Below are 23508 nucleotides of genomic sequence, written 5' to 3' on the forward strand. Positions count from 1 at the left end.
CAAAACGTCAATCACACTATTTTGGCTTTTGTTTTTAAACTTACCTACAAATAATAACAACTTATATACCCATTTTACCCCTTCTATTTATCACATATACTGATTTTCAAACGACACTATTAACACTTCACATTATGAAATTGATCAAAATAAAATCTCCATTTAAACATCACAATATTATTTTGTAAGACCAATTGACATTGAGGATATGAGATCTCAACCACGATATTTAGATCATAGTTTTTTTCAAAAACATCAGTAATAGACTATAGTTTGAAAAGTAATTTCTTTTTTATAAGAAAAACGATGAAAACATGAATAAAAATAACCAGAAGATAATTTTATCCAAAATTATTCACCCTTACTAAATATTTGGGTTAGAGCACAGTGGACTTTTGTCTTGATCTGCCACTGCTAAATAAGTAAATACACTGATATTCTCATTTTACATGATGAATGGCTAGTTATTTCCATCAGTTAGTTTCTCAATGGACTAAACGTGTATATTGTAAATGTTTAGGGACTAAACGCGTATATGTAAAAGTCTAGAGACTTACTTGTCATTAATTATCTTTGATCAGTTGACAACCAGAAAGATACATTTCACATTTCACGGGGAAGAGACTTCCGAAAGGTGAGTAGCCTGGCCCTTGGACGACATCAACACCACAGGGGAATCTATTTTCCCTCAATCAGAAGAAATCTCTATTGCAATCAAAAACAATAAAACCCCTATTCTCTGATCCCATTTTTCGTCTTCAATCGTCACGTTATCATAGGGTGAGCCTTTCTTTCTCTCTCTGAATGGTTTGAGTATATTGTAGGTCTGTATAGTTGTATTTTAGTCTTGTTTTGATGTTTATGATAAGGGTTTTTTGGGGGTTTTGATGATATTGCGTTGGGTATTTTGAAATTTGAAGATTACACGTTTCTTGCACTTGAATATGATCGGTTTAAGCTTCATAAGAAACGATCGCGAGACATTACGCTAATGCGATTGGAACTGTTTTTGATAATATCAAAGGAGTTATAGATTGAAAGTGGGTGTTCTCTGGGAATCGAAGTAATTACTTTGTACAAAAATTAGGTGGTGTGTGGACTTTGGATGTGCATTTTCAAAATTGGGTATTCAGTTAATCATGTTTAAATAATTAGTCGATCTGAATCTGAATCGATTAACATGTTAATCACTCCAAACTGAAGTTTTTATAATCCAATCCAAATAACCCCCTTAAATGAACTAATTTTTTTGTTATACTTTGATTAGTGTTTGATTAGGTTTTTTTATGTATCTGCAATTGGGTATTTTTCAGAATGAGAAGTTTCTTGAATAAAACTTTACTTTAAATGAAGTTTTTTGAGGGATCAAAGTTTATTTTCGTTCAAGAAATTTGTATAAAAGAGTGATGAGTGATGTTTAATCTTCTTTATGATCAATGAATCTTATGGCATTCTTGTCATCTTTTTTTTTCGTTTATGCTAAATGCAAGATATAGCAATGTACCTTCCAAATTCTTATATCATAGCAATGTGCATTACTATATCTTGTATTTAGCCATTTTCTTTTCAAATTTTTTTGAAATAAATCTTAGAAAAGTGTTTATTATTGATTTAGGTTTGGTGTTATGCTTTAAGCTCTTTATATGGCCTACCCTGGTGTCCTAAAATCAATTTATGCGGTTGTTGTTTGGATTGCTTCATATGCTCTTGTTGCAATTATTGGATTATTTCAAGTCTCGACTTTTATTGGTTCATCTATTTTCAATCGATAAAGTACTTTGAAGGGGTAGAAGGGGCAAAAGGGCAATAAAAAGATCAAGGAATAATGAAAAAGGTGATTTTTTTTTTCTTTATGAAACATTTTCCTTTTGATCTTTTTGTGATTTTGAGTGAATTTGATTGTGTATCAGGTGGATGTATATGGCATGGTTTTACACAAATGGACATTGAAGAGAAAAGATTTAGACCAAAAGGATTTGTTGAGAGTGTTTTTTGTTCTTTTGGTATGAGTTTTGGTGTGTGAGAGATGTGTCGTATGTGGGATTCACTTTTTTTCAAGGATCTTTTGAGGAATTTATTCATTGAGTTTTGATTTGGTTCAAGTGGTTTTAAAAACCTAGTCATTGTTGGCTTGAACAAAGTGTTTTGTCTAGACATAATATATATAATAAAAGATGATATTCTTGACAGTTTCTATTTGTGCGTTGTAGTTTTTAGAAGGCATTGACTATGATTTGAAAACCTAGGGTCTATAAGATGCAATTGATTAAGATGATTATGTTGACTTAAATTTAGTAGTTCTTTTTGTTCATAAAAAGTCAAACATATCATTTCTTATATGTCATCGACTACTTCTCACATTATTATAAACTTGTGGCATAAAAGATTTGATCATGGTTGGTTCCTTAAACCGATAAATTTATGGTGTTAGAGGTAGCTATTCATGTTGCAATCATGTTTTCCGTGAAAGAACTAAACACAATCGAATAGATTGTCATTTCATTCATGAAAATCTTAAAGATGGAACAATCTCAACTCCTCATATCAGAACCGGAAGTCAACTAGTTGATGTTTTTTTTACCAAAGTATTACCTAGTTCTCGGATTTTTAATATATGTACAAGTTGGGCACTATTAACATTTTTATTTTTTAGTGTTAAAATGTATATATTATATTTAGGTTAATGACTTATAAGGGTCATAAACTTTATCTTGAGTATACATTTAGTTACTTATGGTTTTTTTGCATACATATGAGCATTAAATTTATTTATCATGTTCACAAATATCATTATCACTAGCTAGTGTAAGTTTAGCCGGTCAGCTTCGGCGAGACTACTCTAGTCATCTTTTCCCGCCAAACATGATTTTCCTGAGGATTTGAGTTCTAACACATATTTTCCAAATTTCTTTTTACTCTCTCCTATGAAACAAACCCAAAAATTAGGGGTTAGATTCAAAGATGAAACACACATGAACACAAAAGTTTTTGTTTTAAAGAATCCATAAATTTGGGTTTCTAATTCTTGATTCTATAACTCATAACACATACACATACACACGAGGTTAAGTTCATTGCAAACACATCTCTTTGTGTCTTGTTCTCACTTCTATGAACACACACATGAATACACAAACAGGTTTTTTGTTCTTGTTCATCGGGTTTGTTTTGTGTGTGTGTGCTCGAATTTCTATTTAGGGTTTTTCGGCTTGTGTGAATTTCGATTTTGGTGGGTTTGTGCTCGTTAAATCTGGATTCCATCATAATTTTGTGTGCTGGAAACAATTTAGGGTTTTTGAAAGGAGTGGCAGAACCTCTCTTGGTCCTTGATGAGGAGCCTTCAAGAGACATTCCCTTGGTACCCTTCGAAGGGTGCTTCCTCTTTTTCCCTTTGCCTTGCCCGATATCCAAAACAGGGGTAGATGTTGGAGTAGGAGTAGTAGAGGTAACAACCGACTTGCCCTTAAGACCGGTTTCAGCGGTCTTCAAGAGTCCTTGAAGCTTGCTAAGGGTAACTTCCTCCTTATTCATATGATATGTCATACGAAAATGGTCATAACAAGAAAGTAAGGAGTGCAAAATGATGTCAATTGCCAACTCCTCAGGGAAGTTTACATTCAGCTTCAGCAAACGGTCCACATACCTTTGCATCTTTTGCATGTGGGCCGTGAAGGATTCACCGTCCTTCATGCGGGTTGTTATTATGGAGGAGATTATTTCATACCGCTCTTGACGAGCACTCTGATGGTACCTTTCCATCAGGTCTTGGTGCATCTCAAAAGGGTAGAAGTCCTCATAGGACTTTTGGAGCTCGGCTGTCATCGTGGCCATCATGATGCATTCCACCTTAGTAGCATCTCTCTCATGTGTCCTGAATTCAGTGATCTCCTCAGGAGTAGCAGTAGACTCATCAAGCTCTTTTAACTCCTTATCGAGGACATATTCCTTGTCCTCATAACGAGTTACCATCCAGATGTTCCTTATCCAGTCCATGAAGTTTGAACCATCAAAGATGACTCTCCCACAAAGATTCATGAGAGAGAAAGAACCAGTTGGGTTAGAGCCTGAAGCATTAGTGTTGGAAGACATCTGAAAGAAGAAATTTAATCTTTTAGTCCATAAATACTTGTATTCATACTAAATATGTAGAGATGGAGTAAAGTTTAAATTATTAAACCTTATTTATTTAGCTAAGGCCCTGTTTGTTCATGGGCTTTATTACATTTAGTGTTTTAGTCCATAAATACTTGTATGGCTCTCAGTTTACAGCATATGTATTACATTCAGTTCAAAGAGAACAAGTCTTTTTTTTCCCAATCTATGCATTTGCACCTTTAATTAATAGACACCTCAACACACTTAGTTTTCTTTAACTTTATAAAAATATTATATAAGATTGCTACATTTAAAGCTGCTAAAGTTGGAAGCTGAAAAAAAATTCATCAGAAAAATACCTTAAAAAAATACTTGGTACTATTACTTTCTGTCATAACTATGATTTTTATATAAGTTGCAACCAGTAATTAACTTCAAAAACCAGAAGGCAAGTAGATTTATAAGGACATAGCAGTAAAAAATTAATATACTTTAAGAACTCATTTAAAACCAAAAATACGATAATCATTATCATATAAAAGTCAACCAAAAGTACTACTCTCTCCTTTCCAAAAATTATAATTTTAAAACCAAACATCTCATTATCATCTTCACTCATCATCTTCCTCATCATCATCATCATCATTTGCTCCAGCAGCAGCATTCAAAGCATTCAATCTCTCAATAAGCTTTTGCTTCCTCTCATCATATGTCAACTTCTTCAAGTTATACCTAAAAAAAACAATAAACATAAAAACATATATAAATCCTTCTTGTTTTTAAATAATTTCAAACCATAAGCATCAGTTTATACATACCTCTTGTGTTCCTTAGGAGGTTGCTTCTGAGTTTTCTTTGGTGTGGGGTCCGCACGAATAGCTGCATGCACTTTCTTGTATATCTCTTCAATGTTATCCGGATCAATTCCAGCTTTAATGTAATCAGAAAAGTGAGTCTGATACTTCTCTGGCTCATCCTCCATTAAAGTCTACAAAAAAACACCAAATTACTTAAGATACTATTATAATAAATAAACAAATAATATGAAATTACAATACTGACCCTCATGTAGGAAGCAACATGTCCACCATAAATATACTTGCGATGAACATCAGCATCAAGTTGCTTACCATCTTTGCTAAATCCAGCAAACCTCTTCTCACTGTGAGGGATATCAAGTCCACCATCCAAAGCTCCCTGATTGATTATTCATCACCAAAATAAAATAAAGTCAAACCATGACAAAATTACGGTCAAACCCCTTTATTGTAATGGTGTAAATATAATACCTTAAGGGCACCAAAAACACGGTTTCCAGTGGTGGTTCTGAGAAGCCCAACATCCAAAAGAGCCCTGAAAGGCCTCCTGCTTTCTGCTGGCTCAACAGAGTAATCCTCACCAGTTGCCTGAAAAACATAATGGGGGCATATTGGTCTTTTTTGTATTTATTCCATTATATTAATGAAAAAAAACTGGGGATTTGATTTTGAAATGTACCTCAACATTTCCCTCATACTCCTCATCCATTTCAAGCTTTTTCAAGACACGGCGAGCCAATAAAAGTCCAGTGCAGTAGGCTATGTTTGAGAAGAGTTTTAAGTTTCAAATATTTTTATAAATGTGAAATAAGATTATGTGAAATAAAATAAGACACAGAAATACAAAATACCTGCAGCATAATTTGTGAGCCCTACTTTGAGACCATAGTGAGGTAGCTCATGAGCATATGCTGATGCAAGGATCATATCACCAGCAATGCTTGCAGATATAACTTGTGCAATTATATCTTTGTTGGTCTAATAGCAATCATTAAGGGTAACTTTTTAATGTATACAATGGAGAAAATGTTAAAAGCATATAAAAGCCAATAGAGAAATGATGGAAAGAAAAAAGGGTGAATGGAAAGGATACGAATCGCACAACATAACGATATTTTGGTGTGTTGTACTTGTTTTTGTCTTGATTAATAAGACGGATTCTTGCTCGATAATCAGTCTTACCCTCTGCATTAATAAACAAGAAGAAGCATGAGGATTACTGATGTAATTAGGAAAAAGAACAATGGGATACCAAATACAATATATAAAAGATAACAAAGATATACATACGTCTCCTTCTCTTAAACTTGACTTGAAACCGTTTGAAGTAGGATCGTGACTTTTGTGATTTGACAAAAACCTTCAGAAATAAAACAATCATCAGCAAACAGCATAACATATGCGGGCAATGTTCATAAAGATAAGTATAAACCAGAAAAGAGTAACAAATTGAACTTCAAAACTGATGATCCTAAGAAATTTCTACTAATCAAGAACTTCAAATCGATATAGATTAACAGAAATCCCAAGTGCAGAATTCAACACAGATTTGTGAAACATGGTAGACATAGTGGGCATGTAGTAATCCATATTGAAATCACTTCCTCAAATTACAAAGAAATGTGGCAAGAAAGCTGGAGATACACAAAAAGAAGAATGTAGATCCAAACGATCAGAGTACGCCAGAAAGTACTATCGCGTGAATTATGATAAAAAAAATCCACTTCGCATCAATTTGCAACTCTCGAATGAACATAAATAGGATCGAAGACTAGTTAATCAGCAAAATAACTCAATGTGGTACGGTGCAACTGTGTATAGTCAGTTGAGCTACGACGGCGCGAATTGAAATATAGAAAACTCCACATTTCATTGAAGATTGATTATACACACAATTGACTTGATCATTTACATTGGAATGTAATCGAAAATTCAACAAAAAAACATATAGCAATTTGCGCTGTTTTAACATGCGAATCCCCTAAACAGAACAATCTCGTTTCTTTTTCACTGTGTATATAATGGATAAATCGAATTGACAAAATTTACAGAAATAGGTTGAAGATCGTTACCATGATTGCCTCCGGGGAGAATGTGTTGGGGAGGAAAGAGAGATTACAGCGGCAACGAGTGAAGATTGAATATGAAGGCGTTCAAATACCAAAAACCCTAAGAGAAAGTGTAGATCGACGGCTAGGATTGTATATTGTTTCACCTATCGTCTTAGGGTTTTCTATACCAAATAAAGTTTCATATAGACCCCGTAAAGTGTTATTATGTGTCAAATACAGCCCCTGACAAAAAATGTAATGTATAAACTACAATATAACTCATAAGTGTTTTTTCAAATATAATATAACTCATAAGTGTTTTTTCAAATATAATGTTTTTAGTATAATATATTAGGCGAACCCTATGCATCTTGAAATTTAATTATATAGATATTATACTAGAATTATATGTCATTTAAAATAAATTATGGTCATTTGGTTATTAGGTTGTTGTATTAAACATTATAGTATGATATATTTTGAATGACTCTTACAAAAATAATGTTCGTGATTTGGATATAGCATAATATTTTATGATGTTTGCTGAATGATATTATTTTGGATTTAAAAACATTATATTTGAAAAAACACTTATAGTATGATATATTTTGAATGACTCTTACAAAAATAATGTTCGTGATTTGGATATAGCATAATATTTTATGATGTTTGCTGAATGATATTATTTTGGATTGAACGGTTGGTAATTTGAATCAAGCTTATTATAGTTCAAGTTTTTTGCTCGGTTTTTTCTTTTTCATTAGTTCTAGAATATGATTTTTTTTATATTTAGTTAAAATATGTCACTATCTTTATCTATATTAAGAATATGATTTTTTATACTTAGTTAAGATACGTCACCATCGTATCATACATACTTATAAAGCCAACATTTTTTCTTGAATCTCATGTATTTGAAACCCCTTTTTTTAACTTCATTTCACCACATTCATTTGAAACTCTCATGACTTTTCAATTTCTTTACAATAATATTATAAATAAGTTAAATAATGTTTTATAAACAAAAAATGGTGTTTTATTACAATGTCTTCATCCCACATCGATAGTGAGAGTAAACAAGAGAATGGTTCCTCTTATATAAATAGGAAAGGTTGTGAAATGTTTCAAAGGGACCAAACCATGAGAACTTCCTCATGCCTACCTTTGTAGGATTTTGAAGGTATTATTTGGTGAGACTGTCTATATTGGCAAGTGTCCAGTTAACTTTTAGAATTCCAAAAATGGTTTTAAACCGAATTTTTTCCAGTTTAAATCGTGTTTCTGTTAGAAAAAAAAAATATGTAGTTGGGTATATTGAGTTGAACCGGAGTTGGATCAATTTGGACTGATAAAGGAATCATTTTCCTTTCGCGACAAATATTTGAAACTCCTATGATTTTTCAAATTATTTCTAATAATATTATAAATAAGTTACATAATTTTATATAAATATAAAAAAGCATCTACTTAAACCTAAAATTGTAACTGTTTGAAAAATCACTTTGATTCAAAAGCACAAAATATATACAAACCGGGTTTCACTAGAAAAAAATATGTAGTTTGATATATTTAGTTGAATCGGTCCGAGTTTGATATATTTGGACCATAAAAGAAGTATTTGTCTTTCACTACATACATTTGAAACTCCCATGATTTTTCAAATTGTTTCCAATGATATTTTAAAAAAAGTTACATAATGTTATATAAATATAAAAAAACCATCTACCTAAACATAAAAATATAGTTGTTTGAAAATTCGATTTGATCAAAAGCACGAAATATATACGCAGATTATATTTTATAAATGAATTCTTTTTATAATGAACTTTTGAATCTCGAAAATACATATAAACAAACTTTCTATATTAAGTACTTAAATGAATTTATGATTTTAGAATTGAACAAAAAGTTATTCAATCAAAACTTACTTTTTTGGATAACAACTTACGAGATTATAGAAAAATGGAACTATTGAACAATAAAGAAAGGGTAAACAAGAGAAAAGTGTTTTACTAAATAAGCTGAATAATGTTATATTAACAAGAAAGCGTGTTTTATTACAATGTCTTCCTCCCACATCGATGAAGAGAGTAAACAAGAGAACGTTTCCTCTTCTATAAATAGGAAAGATTGTGAAATGTTTCAAAGGGAACAAACTATGAAAACTTCCTTATGCCTACCTTTTTTAGGATGTTGAGGGTATTCTTTGGTGAGATTGTCTTGATTGGTAACTATCCATTTAAGTTTTAGAATCCCAAAAATGGTTTTGAACAATATTTTTTTAGGTTCAAACAGAGTTTCAGTTGAAAACCCGTTATGTAGTTTGGTGTACTGAGTTGAATCGATATGAGTTTGATCAATTTGGACCGATAAATTAAGCATTTCCTTTCAGCACATACATTTGAAACTCCTGTGATTTTTCAAATTGTTTCTAATAATGTTATAAATAAGTTATCTAAACATAAAATTATAATTGTTTGACAAATAAATTCGATTAAAAAATACAAAATATATACAAACCGGGTTTCAATAGAAAAAAACGTTATGTAGTTTGGTATATCTAGTTGAATCGGTCCGAGTCACCTCCTCTACTCACTGATTCAACTCTCAACTCACTAACAACGAAATTAGGGTTCGCGACCCGACTCGCCGAGTCAGATGAGCGACTCGTCGAGTCCTTCGAATGCCATCACCATACAGTTGATCCTAAACGATTTCAGTGCATCCAATTCATAGATCTGGACTTCTAGGGCTTGCATAACACGTAAAGTTGCCAACTTTACGTGCATGCATAGTGATATGAAGCTAAAACATCAAACTAGGCTAGAAATGGAGACCTAAGGTTGGGAATAGGGCCTTGGTTGAATAAAGGTGGGTGCCTTGAGCTCCTAGAGCTCAAGGGTGTCCAGCTCTGAAGTCCATAACCCTATGAGAGCTCCAATCTCAGGGTTAGCCTTGAAATGACCCAAAAGTGGCAAAAATTAGCATGGTTGAAGATCTACTAGGAGAATGCTCAAGTTTGAGACTTGATTACCAGAAAGTATAGTAAATGGGGTGTAGCTCCTGGATCTACTTCTTCTCCTTTGAACCTTCTTCCTTCCTTCTTCTTCTACAAGCTCTAAAATGCACAAATTTATATCAAACTGGCAAAAAGAATCACTTAATCTCACTAATGGAGGGTTAGGGTTTTGAGGGAGGCACTCTGGAGGTGATGGAGGCTGGGGTGGGGGCTATAATGGTGTTTAAATATGGTACAAACCCTAAAGATTAGGGTTTCATCCAGCCTGGGCGACTCGCCGAGTCGCCCCACTAATCTCCACGTGCTGACCCGTATATACTCAACGAGTTAGGGCTATTGACTCGTCGAGTAGCCCTTATAAAAAGGAAAATAAAATAATTAAAATCACGTACCAGGAACGGGGCGTTACATCAGTACCTATGTTACTTATAGTTTTGAAATGCTTATAGTTTGGCTAATGTAAAATAGTGGTTTGTTCTGATAAATTTTTTTTGAATCAAAAGGTTTTTTACTTTTTAAAAGTTGCCCAATTTAGTCATGAATTTTTACTGTGGCCCATAGTAAAACACAAACAAGATTCTCATTTTTCTCCACATGATTTTTGTTTTAAATTTGATTATTTTTGTTTTTAAACTTTTGTTACTTATGTAATTTTTACCTTAAATTTTTTGTTATAGTTACATTTTATTAAAAGTATGTAACAAGAAATAAAAAATAAGTTTAATAGATTACATCTTTAACTTCAAATTGCATCTTTTGATACCATCTTCGTTAACATCTTTTAACAATACTTACTATTCTATTAAAAAGCTGTTAGCTTTAAAATAAATTAAGTTTTTAACTAAAACTTCCACAAAACATTTTACATTATGCTCTAAAACAATGAGGTAAGTCTACAGTTTCATCAACGTGAGAACATCATTTTCAGAAGAGAATAAATGACTGATAAAATTGTGTGCTTTGAGTATTTGTTAATTGTAAAAAAGTATGTTGTTAGTTGATTGAAAAGTTCATTACTCATGTATCCAGTGTAACGCCCGTAGATCCGGGCTAGTCAATTTAGAGACAATAGGCGTCAAAAATGAATTTTTGATGAAAGATTATTTAGACTGAATAATCTTAACTGAGTTATAGTATATGTTACAAGGTTTCCGTGCATATAAAGAACAACATAATGCGACGTAAATAGTGAATTTACGTTAGAGCGATATTTAGCCTTAGCAATCTAAACGAAAGTCGTAGAGTTCGTTAAACCGTGAACGTGCATAAAAAAACGTCCAAATCTGACTTCGGATGAGAAAGTTATAAATTTTCTAAGTTTCAGCTTAGCAGTATGCAGCCCGAATACTCGATTTGAGATCGAGCGATTTTTAGCCGAAACAATCTAAACGAGAATCGAAGATCTCGTCAATTGTAGTGAAACGATAAAAAGATCGAGCGATTTTTATGCTTTTGGTTTGTATTGAACATGACATTCCGAGATTTTGTTATATAATGAAGATACATTTCTTTAAAGAAATGCTTTGATAATTTTTATCATATTTTGTTTTGGGAACAAATTCTGCAACTGTTTTCTTTAAAAGATTACTCTGATTTTAAAAACAAAGCATAAACAAATCGGTCTTTTCTGACCGTGAAATTGGGGATGTCACATCCGGGGTATTTGGCATTTGACATAAAATTTGTCATTTTTAGTATTTTCTGATTAAAGACAAACCAAGACAACAATATTGTAACATCCTGTTTCAGATTGTCCGTGATTAGGGTTCGTGGGTTGCAAACCGGGCATGAGGAGGTCTCGGGGTTGCGACGAGTTGCTAGAAGCTTAGGGCATCTTGTCACCTTTTCGTGGGTTTGAGGTTCATGGGAATCATGGTTATTTCGAGGAAGAGATGGAAGTTTGATTTTGTGGCAAGATAAGTCCTTTAGTTGAAAATGATGGCAGCAAAGTACGCTGGGCGTACGTGTGTGTACGCTTAGCGTACTCATGCGCGTGACTTTTAAGCAGAGCCACCTAGTACGTTGGGCGTACTAGGCATAGAAGGAAAAACCCTAATTGAGGAGTATCCCTATATAAAGAATGAGATGGCCTCGTTCTTGGCTTCCATTTCCAGACACCAAACCCTCTTAACCCTAAATCTTCGTTCTTATAGCAGGAGAGTGCATTTGAGAGCTTGTGAGTGTAATCTTGGGTTCTTGAAGTAAAGAAGAAGCTTTGGAAGAGGAGTGAGAGTGTAACGACCCAATTTTCATGACCAAAAATTTTGTTTTAAAAACATTACTTTAGAAAATATTAATAACTAAAAACATTGTCTGATCAAATCATAACACAAGGTGAACCATGTCTAAAAGCCAATTCATACATTCAATCAAAATATCAGAGTACAAATCCCAGTGAAGCTCATAAATGCGGAAACCGGAGAGTGTGTGTGTGACATGCTGCTACCGCGCCGACTCCTTTCCCCTAGCTGAGGAGGTACCTGAAACCAAAACTGAAGACTGTAAGCACAAAGCTTAGTGAGTTCCCCCGTCGTACCACATACCATACAAACACATAACATACATACTGCCAGGCTATTCTGGGGTGCCTGACTACCCGGTACGGCCGTTCTGGGGTGCCGTCCTACCCGTGTCAAGCCATTCTGGGGTGCTGACTACCCATGTCAAGCCATTCTGGGGTGCTGACTACCCATGTCAAGCCATTATGGGGTGCTGACTACCCGTCGGTCCTAACAACCGACCACAGGGACTGGTCCCCTCATACTACCTCTATCGCATATAACATAACAAACCAGCATGCAAACATATCATCATATACTGTCAGACGTATCTGGGGTATCTGACTACCCTTCGGTCCTAACAACCGAACTCGACTACTATCACATACAACATATCATGCTAGCATATAACATATCAGGTAGTAGTAAACCTAGATGATATCACAGAGACAATCATCTACCATACGCCTCCTACTGGTGGGTCGGCGTTGTGGCCTTAGACCCACCGCTACTGGAAGGTAACTCACCTCGAAGTAGTTGCTGATCTGATCGGGAACTGACTGCCTACTGCTGCTGCTGCTGCTCCGGAAATCCTCCGGCTGCAATTCCCACAATATACCCAATCAAACACTGCTCACTGACCTTTGGGTAAAATGACCATTTTACCCCTGACCATGCCCTAAGTCAAAGTCAGAGTCAACTTTCAGTTGACCCGACTCGCCGAGTTGGCTTTCCAACTCGCCGAGTCCCTATCCAAACGACTTCCCTGAATCCCGATCCTACCTGTCGAGTTAGGCGACGACTCGACGGGTTCACCTTTCTTAACCAATATTCAAGTCCTTCATCCTACTCGCCGAGTTGTATGAACAACTCGTCGAGTTCATCTTCATCCGATGAACACTTATGCTGAGACTCGCCGGGTTGTATGAACAACTCGCCGAGTCTGTTCTTGATCTAAGGAGATTGCCTTGAACTCGCCGAGTCAGGGCATTGACTCGCTGAGTACCTCCATAGACGAGTTTAGCTTCCGACTCACTGATTCACACCCCGTGACTCACTGCTCACTCGACACTACGAAAAGGGGACAAACTCGGAGACTCGCGAACAGACTCGCCGAGTCATATGAACGACTCGCCGAGTCATATGAACGACTCGCCGAGTCGTTGCCATGCACCCACTAAATACACAGATTTGCTCGATTCCAGTCCATGCCATTCACAGATCCGGACTTCTAGGACACGAATCACACGTAAAGTTTCCAACTTTACGTGTGGATATTCACCAATATGGATTTTAGGGCTCAAAATGTCTCAAAAGGGGTAGATCTAGGGTGAACAAGCACATGGGGCTATAAAGCTAACAGATCTGAGCTCCTGGAGCTCAATCTTGCCTAGATCCAGAGGCCAAACATCTTATTACGACATATAATGCACATACAAGCTTGGGGATTTGTCCAAGAAAGACCTAAATGAAGTACTAAGCAAAGAATCATGGGGAAAACGGGTTTTACCTCAAAGGAACTGCTGGAAGAACACAATAATGCATGGATGGCTTCCCTTCTTATGGATCTACCCTCCATAGACGAGTTTAGCTTCCGACTCACTGATTCACACCCCGTGACTCACTGCTCACTCGACACTACGAAAAGGGGACAAACTCGGAGACTCACGAACAGACTCGCCGAGTCATATGAACGACTCGCCGAGTCATATGAACGACTCGCCGAGTCGTTGCCATGCACCCACTAAATACACAGATTTGCTCGATTCCAGTCCATGCCATTCACAGATCCGGACTTCTAGGACACGAATCACACGTAAAGTTTCCAACTTTACGTGTGGATATTCACCAATATGGATTTTAGGGCTCAAAATGTCTCAAAAGGGGTAGATCTAGGGTGAACAAGCACATGGGGCTATAAAGCTAACAGATCTGAGCTCCTGGAGCTCAATCTTGCCTAGATCCAGAGGCCAAACATCTTATTACGACATATAATGCACATACAAGCTTGGGGATTTGTCCAAGAAAGACCTAAATGAAGTACTAAGCAAAGAATCATGGGGAAAACGGGTTTTACCTCAAAGGAACTGCTGGAAGAACACAATAATGCCTGGATGGCTTCCCTTCTTATGGATCTACCCTCCATAGACGAGTTTAGCTTCCGACTCACTGATTCACACCCCGTGACTCACTGCTCACTCGACACTACGAAAAGGGGACAAACTCGGAGACTCACGAACAGACTCGCCGAGTCATATGAACGACTCGCCGAGTCATATGAACGACTCGCCGAGTCGTTGCCATGCACCCACTAAATACACAGATTTGCTCGATTCCAGTCCATGCCATTCACAGATCCGAACTTCTAGGACACGAATCACACGTAAAGTTTCCAACTTTACGTGTGGATATTCACCAATATGGATTTTAGGGCTCAAAATGTCTCAAAAGGGGTAGATCTAGGGTGAACAAGCACATGGGGCTATAAAGCTAACAGATCTGAGCTCCTGGAGCTCAATCTTGCCTAGATCCAGAGGCCAAACATCTTATTACGACATATAATGCACATACAAGCTTGGGGATTTGTCCAAGAAAGACCTAAATGAAGTACTAAGCAAAGAATCATGGGGAAAACGGGTTTTACCTCAAAGGAACTGCTGGAAGAACACAATAATGCCTGGATGGCTTCCCTTCTTCTGGATCTACTTCCTTCCTCCTTCAAAACCTTCCAAAAGCACACAACAAAGCTTCAATACTTCAAAGAACGAGCATAAACGAGGGTTGGGAGCTCTGGGGAGAGAATGGGGGCTGGCCTGGGGCGGATAAGTCCTTTAAATAGGGTGCAAACCCCTGAAACTTAGGGTTTCATCCAACAGCTGTGACTCGCCGAGTCCAGGATATGGGCTCGCCGAGTCGCCAACTTAAACTTGTCCCGGGTCCCGCATCCACTCGGCGAGTCGGACCTATGAATCGCCGAGTCCAAGGCTAAAAGAAGGGAAATACTCAAATAAGATTTACGTACCAAGAACCGGGTGCTACAGAGAGCCCAAAAGTTTGGGTGTGGAAAGCTTCACATAAAGGTATAAAGCTTCAAGCTTTCTCACCCCTTTTGATTTGTGCATTTATATGGAGTATTTTAGGGTTTTGTCCCAAAAGACGGAGACTTTATGAGACAAGGAACTCCAGAGGCCTTGATCTACCCCTTTTTCAGTGTATTTTGTGGAGTAGAGTCATACAAATCCAATCTTGGACATTAGGAGTAGGCCATGCATGAGTTATGAGTTTCATGAGGAAAGAGGATGGGTGTTTTGAGTGTTTGTGACATAATCATCCATGCAAAGGCTTAAAGTCACTAACTTTATGGATTAAGAGATATTAGGGAGTCCAGATCTGAGCAATGAGCTAAGGACTTAACGGGTTAAGACAAGGGGAATGGTCTAAAGCAAACCGAGCGTACGCCCGATGTAAGATCCAGTACGCCCCGCATACTGGGTTGATGTCCCAATCAGTTTCACGTATGCGTGAGTATGCTGAGCGTACCAAGAGAGGTATGCCCCGCGTAACTCCTCTGTGGGCGTTTAGGCCAAAGCTTATGTTGGGCCTTAAGGGCGGGACTGAATCTTTGGGCTTGGGAGTTGGAGACTATGAGTAAGGAAAATGTTATAATTATGTATTGGGCCCTTGAGTAGGGCTGGTCACTTGGACTTGAGAGTTGGGCCTCGGGAGAGCCCATTCATTATTGGGACTTGTTGGGCCAAATGAGTTTCAGGGTGTTAATGGGCTAGTTAGTGGATTGCCTTTTTACCTAATGAGTGAGAGTTTGGACTTAGTTCCTAATTGAGTTAATTGTGGGTTTGGCACAAAGCTAAAGGTCGGTGCGTAGCAACAGCGTTATAGGGGTTGTTTATTATCCGAGGTGAGTCTTCTCACTATACTTACCTTGATTGGTATCCTATGTGTGACCGGAGGGTCTTATGTGCATATACGGTGTATTGATATATCATGCTAGTTGTCTTTGTGATTTATATGATGTGTATTATATTGAGTTGTCGAGTTGATGGACCGGAGGGTCCAACTGAGTTGTGGGATCAGAAGGTCCCACTGAGACACATTGACTGGAGGGTCTTATCTGACTACAACCATGAGAGGCTATGAGATATGTGTGATATTTTGGGGAACTCACTAAACTTCGTGCTTACCGTGTTATGTGTTATGTGTTTCAGGTTTTCTCAGAATCGCGGGAAGACACCGGCTCGATTGTACACACCAGAGAAGGAGTTATGTTTTGAGGGTCCTGGATTACTAATCAAACAATTATGGGGATATGTTTTGTAAACTAAACAAATGAGATTTTGTGAATTGCGTTATGAAATTTATATGATTTTAAAATGAAAAAAATAGTCCGAAAATTTACGTCGTTACACATATACTTGTATATTTAACAAAACATAACATATTTAATTTTAATCCAAACAAGCAAAGTATATTTATATTTAATTGAAAATAATAACATACTTATATTTTTAAACTAAAAGATCAACGTATTTATGTTTTTAACCTAAAAAAGCAACATGTTTTTTATTTTTTACTGAATTATGACGTACTTTCCATTTACCCTAATAAGAAACATACTTACATTTTTAAACCAAAAAATCAGCGATACATGTATTTTTAACCCAATAAAGCAACTTAACGTAACATTTATCCAAACCATCTTCACCACCAACCGACCACTTTTTTTTTTCTTCTTTCAGATTCATCACCAAATACAAAGAACATGTTAAATGTAAAACATCGACATAATCTTTTTTATTTAACCAACAAAATACTATTTTTTATACAAAATAACAATGTACAATATAAATATATTTTATTGATAGATGATATTTAATGATAAAGTGTCTCGTCTATAAAGAAAATGTTACACGATTAATAATGTACAATTAATCATGTGTTCGTATACATTTGTAAAACAATCTTATTTTTTATTCTTACTGATTTCTTATTTGCTAGAATGATTCTTCCTGATAATTTTTTAGATGTACTAAGATATAAGCACGAAAAATTAATCGCCTCTAGAAACAAAATTTTGAAAGAAATTATTCGCACCCGTCGCTTAGCGTGGGTAAACGGCTAGCGTGTATATATATATATATATATATATATATATATATATATATATATATATATATATATATATATATATATATATATATATATATATATATATATATATATATATAAAAGAACCAAATATAAAGATGGAGATTTTCTTGAAAAAGAAAACCATTACAATATAGAGATTTTTACACACATTTTCCATTACACAAAACAAAACTCCCCGTGAGATTAGAATATCCGGATCACAGGCGAGCGACCCAGTCGTAACAGCAGGCGGTTATCCCAATCTCCCAGCCTCTGACCCCCTCCAGTTGTCAAGAACCCTAACCCTAACCCTATATCAGAAGTCAGCTCACATGAAAGGGGAATTTAGCAACCTTTATTGTTCGATCACCCTATCATGTCCCAAGCCGATGTCTCTTACAGGTATCTACATCGATCATGATTCGAATCTTATTCGATCAGTTCTCATTTCAATTGTTTCTACACAAACTCCTGTGTCGATTGACTTGATTTTCATTTGATCACACATAATTGACTGATCTTTGTGTATCCGTATTAGTTTACACCAGAGTTTCTTAGGTTTTGTTCATTCATTTCTGTATCTGATTTGGCCAAGTTTATTTTAGGTAAAATCATGTGATTCAAAGGTGTATTCTTGTCATTTTTGTTATTCTCTTCCTGCTTTTACTAATCTGGAACACACAACTAGGATGATTCAAAATCAATCAGTAACTTCAAATTACTTTCATTTCTATTACACACAATCAGCTTAAGCTCTGTATTTTCCTAAATTCCTATTTATTGACTGAAAATTTAGCTGATGATCATTGACCAAGAGCTAATGAGCTAATTATTTCTTTTATTTCTTTGGAACAGTTGTGGTTCATGTGGATACCCTTTGAATCTAGCATCCTCAAATCGCATAACATCTGAAATAGGCTCCAAGTATCGCAAATCCATCAGAAAAGGTTCTATATCTTTTGCATCCATTGATCTTAGTAGATTCACTCAATTTGACGAGGTATCTTGCTTTCCCATCTGTTTAAATCGCCATGGTTCAAAAACAAAGCTATTATGTCGCCAATGTGGTGTTCATATAGGATACGGATATGTAGATGCACATGTTCTTCATGATACCGAATCATCCCCCATATCCAACTCATATTACAAACAGATTGTAATCAAAATCCGAGCTTTACAACCTTCAGATCCTGTGTAGAAATGGAGATTAGTCTTCCTGATGATTGTTTGACTTTCATTTTTGAAAAACTTGATTCAAGTATAGATCGAGAATCTTTCGGTCTAACTTGTCATCGATTTCTTCAAATTCAAAACCCAAACCGTAAGTCATTGGAATTCGGATGTTCATTCTCTCGATCTAACCTTTCTGAAACTACAATCAACATTGATTCCTTCATTCTTGATAAGTTAATCAAACGTTTTACACAATTAAACTCATTAAACTTATGTGGGTGTGTAAATCTTCAAGATTCCGGTCTAATCCAACTCATAAACCACGGATCAAAACTACACACTCTCTATCTCGATTGCTGCTTCAAAATCACCGATTCAGGACTTTCCCATATTGCCCTCGGTTGTCAATCTTTATCCTTTATTAGTCTTTATCGTTGCCCTATAACCGATATTGGATTACAACACTTATCCAAATCTTGTTTATCTCTAAAAGACATAAATCTTGAATGGTGTTCTCAAATAACCGATGGTGGGATCTCCGCCATCACCACCAACTGCCGCCACCTTCGGGCAGTCAAGATTTCCCATTGTGACAAAATTAAAGGAGTCGGATTCAACGGGTGTTCTAAAACCCTAGCTTGTTTGGAAGCAGATTCTTGCAAGATTGAGCCCGAGGGCATTTTAGGTATTTTGAGTGGTGGTGGGCTAGAGTATCTAAACGTATCTTGTCTTAGTTGGTGTATTCAGGGGGATGGGTTAAGATCAATTGGTGGTGGTTTTGGGAAGAATATTAGGGTTCTTGATTTTAGGGTTTGTAGAAGTGTTGGTGATGAGACTGTGATTGAGATTGCAAAAGGGTGTCCGATGTTGCAAGAGTGGAATTTGTCTTTGTGTAGTGAGATTGGGGTTTTGGGGTGGGAAGCGATTGGAGGGTATTGTGGTAATTTGGAGAAGCTTCATGTGAATGGGTGTCGGGGGTTTTGTGATCGAGGATTGTTGGGTTTAAGGAATGGGTGTAAAAGGTTGTTGATTTTGTATGTTTCTAGATGTCGACAAGTTAGTGAGTTGGCGATTGAGTTGTTTAAGGTTGCGAGGTGGGATGTGGAAATTAAGGTTGAAGAAGTTATGTGTATCATGCCGAAGCATTTCTTTAGATGATGATTTTAAATCGAAATGTGGATAGGACGTATATCATTTTTTGTTAATTTATGTTATTTTGAAGTGTAATTTGTTAGATTTGATTTGAGTCATATTTATGTATGTCCAATGAATATTTTACTGCTTGAGATGCATCTTTTTTGACTTGATGAAGTTAATGAGAAGAGTAATTGAAGTTGACTGATGCTTTTTTGTTTAATATATAAAAATAGGCCTAGCGGGTTAAATGAGAAAAGTGTACATTTATCCATTAAGAACTCATGAATCCTTTCTATTTTATTTTTCTAAAACATATTTCAATCGTATTATCTTCTCTATTCTTCCCTAAGAATCACTCTTTTTTATGTGGAGTATTTTTTTTTTAAAATGTATATGAGACGATCAATATAAATTATATACAATTGTTCTTCCAATCACTTCAAATTTCAAAAGTTAGTTAGTAATAATTTCCTGACTGACATGTGCAGTAAAAAAGGTGTGTAATTATTTGTGCAGTAAAAAAGGTGTGTAATTATTTTTATTAAAAGTTCAAGTTTGATTTTGATCAATTTACCCTTTCAATAACTTACTATCATAGATAAATAAATAGTATAGGAAACTAGTAATTTAACCATTAGAGGTTGTTAAAGAAAATAATTATTTTTTTTCTAGTTTATAAAAAATAATCATTTTTTCCAATATGTCTTATTCCGAACTATTGTTTATATTCATATTTTAAATGCTTCATTTCAGATTTTATCTTTAATCATTTTTTTAAAGAAATATTCATATTTATGTCTTAAATGTTCATTTTAAAGAAATAAAGTGTTTAATTTCACTGTTTTCAATAAAATATATGATTTTATGTACTAATATAATATCATAGCTCAAATCTTTTTAACTTTTTGTCATATTTAAATAAAAATTGAAATTTTTTTTCTTAAAATTCTGAAATTGTTCATCTAGGTTGTTCTTGAAACTCAGTCTTTTTTTTTTCAAAATCCAGAATTTCAATCTAAAATCTGGAAAGTTGGTCCAAAATGTAATCTTTTTGTCAGAAAAATGTTTTTTTTCTTGGGTAGAAATGCACATTCTAGAGCAAATGGTTATTTTTGCTATAATTTTTTTTTTTGATTATTTTCTTCAAATATACATTAAATTGGGGCTAGATTACTTAATTTCTCAAATAGTGTTCATTCACCTAAAGGACTTTATTAATAACAATTGAATAAAACAGGACAAACATACTGAAACAGAAGGATTAACTTCAGTCTTCAAACATGCAATTGCAAACCTCAAACTTCCACAATGCATAAAAAAAACACCACCATCAAATCATCCCAAGAAAATAGCTTGACATCTCATGTTACATTCTTATTCTCCTTTATCAGGAAAGATCTTTCAATACAATATTACAACATAAGCAAGAGATACATAAATATATATATATATAAAAAGATTATTTCAAGAAAAGATCATTTCCAAATACGGAAAATACCTATCTATACACATTCAATCCTCTCACCTTTTCATCTGTAATCCTTAATCTCATACAGACATACACCTTCTTTCCTCTGTTTTGTTTAGTTGATCAAAATGATCAATTAGGTGCATTGTTTCCCCATACACCATCCCAACCACCAGCAGGTGCACTCTTGGGTCCCTCAATTTGTTGACCATGTTGACCATGCGGTCCAGGTGGTTGAATCTTGTTCGGCTTTGTTTTCACACCCAAGATTCGAAATACAAATCTAGCCAACTCCCCGTATAATAATCCTGACCTGTCAAACAACTGCCATGACAGAACAGGTTGTACTGCATTTAGCATGACATGACATGACAGAACAGGTTGTAATTGGACCGAGACTGATGTCAATGAAACAAAAATAATACCTGAAGAAGGGCCGACATGAACATATGGAACGCCTGGGCATTTTGGTCAATCAACATCGCAACTCTACCAAAGAAAGTTACAAATCCTTGCATCTAGAAACATAATTAAAACATAAAAAGATTTATATCCTAAGATGATTAAACTAACACATTCTAATTTATCAAAATAGTGTTATTATCCAACTTACCACACGCATTAAAGAAATCCAAAATCCAGGAGGTTGTGAAGGAGCACCAAATGGATTATTTGGATCCTGGTCATCATATGGGCCACCTGGACCACCCATGCCCATACCCATACCCATACCCATGCCACCCATTCCCATACCCATACCCATGCCACCCATTCCTCCACCATAACTACTACCATACATTCCTCCACCATACATGCTGCTGCTACCACCATAAAGACCACCATACCCTCCTCCTCTATACATGCTGTTTCCATATAAACCACCACTATTATAAGAAGAACCCATTCCACCATATGAACCATAACCTCCAGCCCCTAACCCGGAATTGTAACCCAAACTTGACCCATAACCCGCACCTGAGATATTAGAAATGGGAAATGTCAATCTTGCTCTCTAGATGAAAATTTGTTATCAATTTGGTTATGAATGTACCTCCATAGGTTTGTTGTTGTTCCCATGGTCTAGGGGGAACAGGTCTTCCGAGTGTATTGACTGCTGAAGTTGTATTGTTTGATTGAACGATTTCACCTGGTCTTGCTGTTCCAGAAGCTTCGACTACATCACTTGTGCTACCTGGAGTTGCAGGTTTAAAAGGAGCTGGACCAGATGATGATGATCCGGCTCGTTCCCATGGTTTAGGAGGTGGACCACTGCCTGAATTCGAAAGAGAAATTCTCAATGATCAATGAAATTTGTTTATGAAGTTGCGTCAATAACTAGATGACCACAGTTTTTAATCAAAAGGAAGAAGTGAATTCTGCTTGAACAATACGAATTCAACAGATAGTAACAACAAATCAAAATATTAGCTCTAACAGTATCGAATCAATCGGTTTAAACTAATAAAACCCTAGAAAGAAGCATCAACTTTGGGATTGATTAAACTCGCCATACAAAACCCTCGACAAGTTAAAATTCCTCACGAATTCAACGGAAAGTGATGATAAATCCCGGATCAATCAATTCAAAACGGTTAAAAACCCTAGCATAAAGCACCAGATTACGGATCGATAATAAACTACAGAAAAAATTATAGGATTATATCAAGATCTAGCGAAAGAAAACCTGATTGTTGCGAATTATTGGTAGCCATGGCAGGGAGAGATACGCTTCCCGAAACCCCACCACCGAGTAGGGATAAAGAGAGAGAAACCCTTCAATATAGCAGTCGCAAGGTCCAAATTGTTGTTCGTTGTATATTCGATGGGTTTTATGAGTTTATCCCTTCGTGATAATTCTTATCAGTCCGAAATTTTATTGGGTTCTGTAATAATTGTTATCTTTCCGCCATTTGTGATCTTACTATTTTGCCCTTTATTATTTTATTTTTATTTGGGGGCTGATAGACGTGTGGGTCCAACAAGTCAAACTAAAGTCCATACTCGTTAAAGGCAGACCGGGTCCATATTCCACAAAGCATTCATGCCATTTTACATATGCATTAGGTCGTCCCTATGCATTATATCAAATCCAAATCCACCGCTA

General features: G+C 35.7%; 4 protein-coding genes and 1 long non-coding RNA gene across 5 annotated transcripts; 3 read left to right on the top strand and 2 right to left on the bottom strand.

Annotated features, from left to right (window-relative positions):
- Positions 1–587: 587 nt before the first annotated feature.
- On the top strand, positions 588–2194 carry LOC111918294 (uncharacterized). The gene is made up of 3 exons (XR_002859145.2): positions 588–780; positions 1616–1834; positions 1911–2194. It is a non-coding gene; the product is annotated as an uncharacterized LOC111918294 (long non-coding RNA).
- Positions 2195–4598: 2404 nt separating this feature from the next.
- LOC111918295 (60S ribosomal protein L5) lies at positions 4599–7131 on the bottom strand. The gene is made up of 9 exons (XM_023913978.3): positions 6986–7131; positions 6204–6273; positions 6007–6098; positions 5765–5891; positions 5593–5672; positions 5385–5501; positions 5158–5292; positions 4914–5083; positions 4599–4827 (listed from the first exon to the last, which is right to left on the bottom strand). The coding sequence occupies exons 1-9, from the start codon at positions 6986–6988 to the stop codon at positions 4707–4709; spliced, it is 915 nt and encodes a 304-aa protein (XP_023769746.1). The 5' UTR covers positions 6989–7131; the 3' UTR covers positions 4599–4706.
- A 10656-nt stretch (positions 7132–17787) lies between these two features.
- LOC122194399 (uncharacterized protein At4g08330, chloroplastic) lies at positions 17788–18824 on the top strand. Its single transcript, XM_023913979.3, has 2 exons — positions 17788–18028; positions 18482–18824. The coding sequence occupies exons 1-2, from the start codon at positions 18003–18005 to the stop codon at positions 18822–18824; spliced, it is 369 nt and encodes a 122-aa protein (XP_023769747.2). The 5' UTR covers positions 17788–18002.
- Positions 18825–18826: 2 nt separating this feature from the next.
- On the top strand, positions 18827–20141 carry LOC111918296 (F-box/LRR-repeat protein 12). Its single transcript, XM_042897110.1, has one exon. It carries the CDS (start codon positions 18827–18829, stop codon positions 19955–19957), a length of 1131 nt encoding a protein of 376 aa, XP_042753044.1. The 3' UTR covers positions 19958–20141.
- Positions 20142–21271: 1130 nt separating this feature from the next.
- On the bottom strand, positions 21272–23249 carry LOC111918297 (peroxisomal membrane protein 13). The gene is made up of 5 exons (XM_023913980.3): positions 23089–23249; positions 22456–22677; positions 22018–22379; positions 21830–21922; positions 21272–21728 (listed from the first exon to the last, which is right to left on the bottom strand). Exons 1-5 carry the CDS (start codon positions 23114–23116, stop codon positions 21537–21539), a joined length of 897 nt encoding a protein of 298 aa, XP_023769748.1. The 5' UTR covers positions 23117–23249; the 3' UTR covers positions 21272–21536.
- Between the last annotated feature and the right edge of the window lie 259 nt (positions 23250–23508).

Source organism: Lactuca sativa, chromosome 8 (genome assembly GCF_002870075.4).
Source record: "Lactuca sativa cultivar Salinas chromosome 8, Lsat_Salinas_v11, whole genome shotgun sequence".
NCBI classification, from domain to species: Eukaryota; Viridiplantae; Streptophyta; class Magnoliopsida; order Asterales; family Asteraceae; genus Lactuca; species Lactuca sativa.

Coding starts and splice junctions, on each gene's coding strand:
- LOC111918297 (XM_023913980.3), bottom strand. CDS start 23,116: ATGGCTACCAATAATTCGCAACAATCAG. Junction 22,678..23,088: donor CAATAATTCGCAACAATCAG/GTTTTCTTTCGC, acceptor TTTCGAATTCAG/GCAGTGGTCCACCTCCTAAA. Junction 22,380..22,455: donor ACAACAACAAACCTATGGAG/GTACATTCATAA, acceptor CTAATATCTCAG/GTGCGGGTTATGGGTCAAGT.
- LOC111918296 (XM_042897110.1), top strand. CDS start 18,827: ATGGAGATTAGTCTTCCTGATGATTGTTTGACTTTCATTTTTGAAAAA.
- LOC111918295 (XM_023913978.3), bottom strand. Junction 5,892..6,006: donor ATCGTTATGTTGTGCGATTC/GTATCCTTTCCA, acceptor GATTGCTATTAG/ACCAACAAAGATATAATTGC. Junction 5,293..5,384: donor GTGTTTTTGGTGCCCTTAAG/GTATTATATTTA, acceptor ATAATCAATCAG/GGAGCTTTGGATGGTGGACT.
- LOC122194399 (XM_023913979.3), top strand. CDS start 18,003: ATGTCCCAAGCCGATGTCTCTTACAG. Junction 18,029..18,481: donor CAAGCCGATGTCTCTTACAG/GTATCTACATCG, acceptor TCTTTGGAACAG/TTGTGGTTCATGTGGATACC.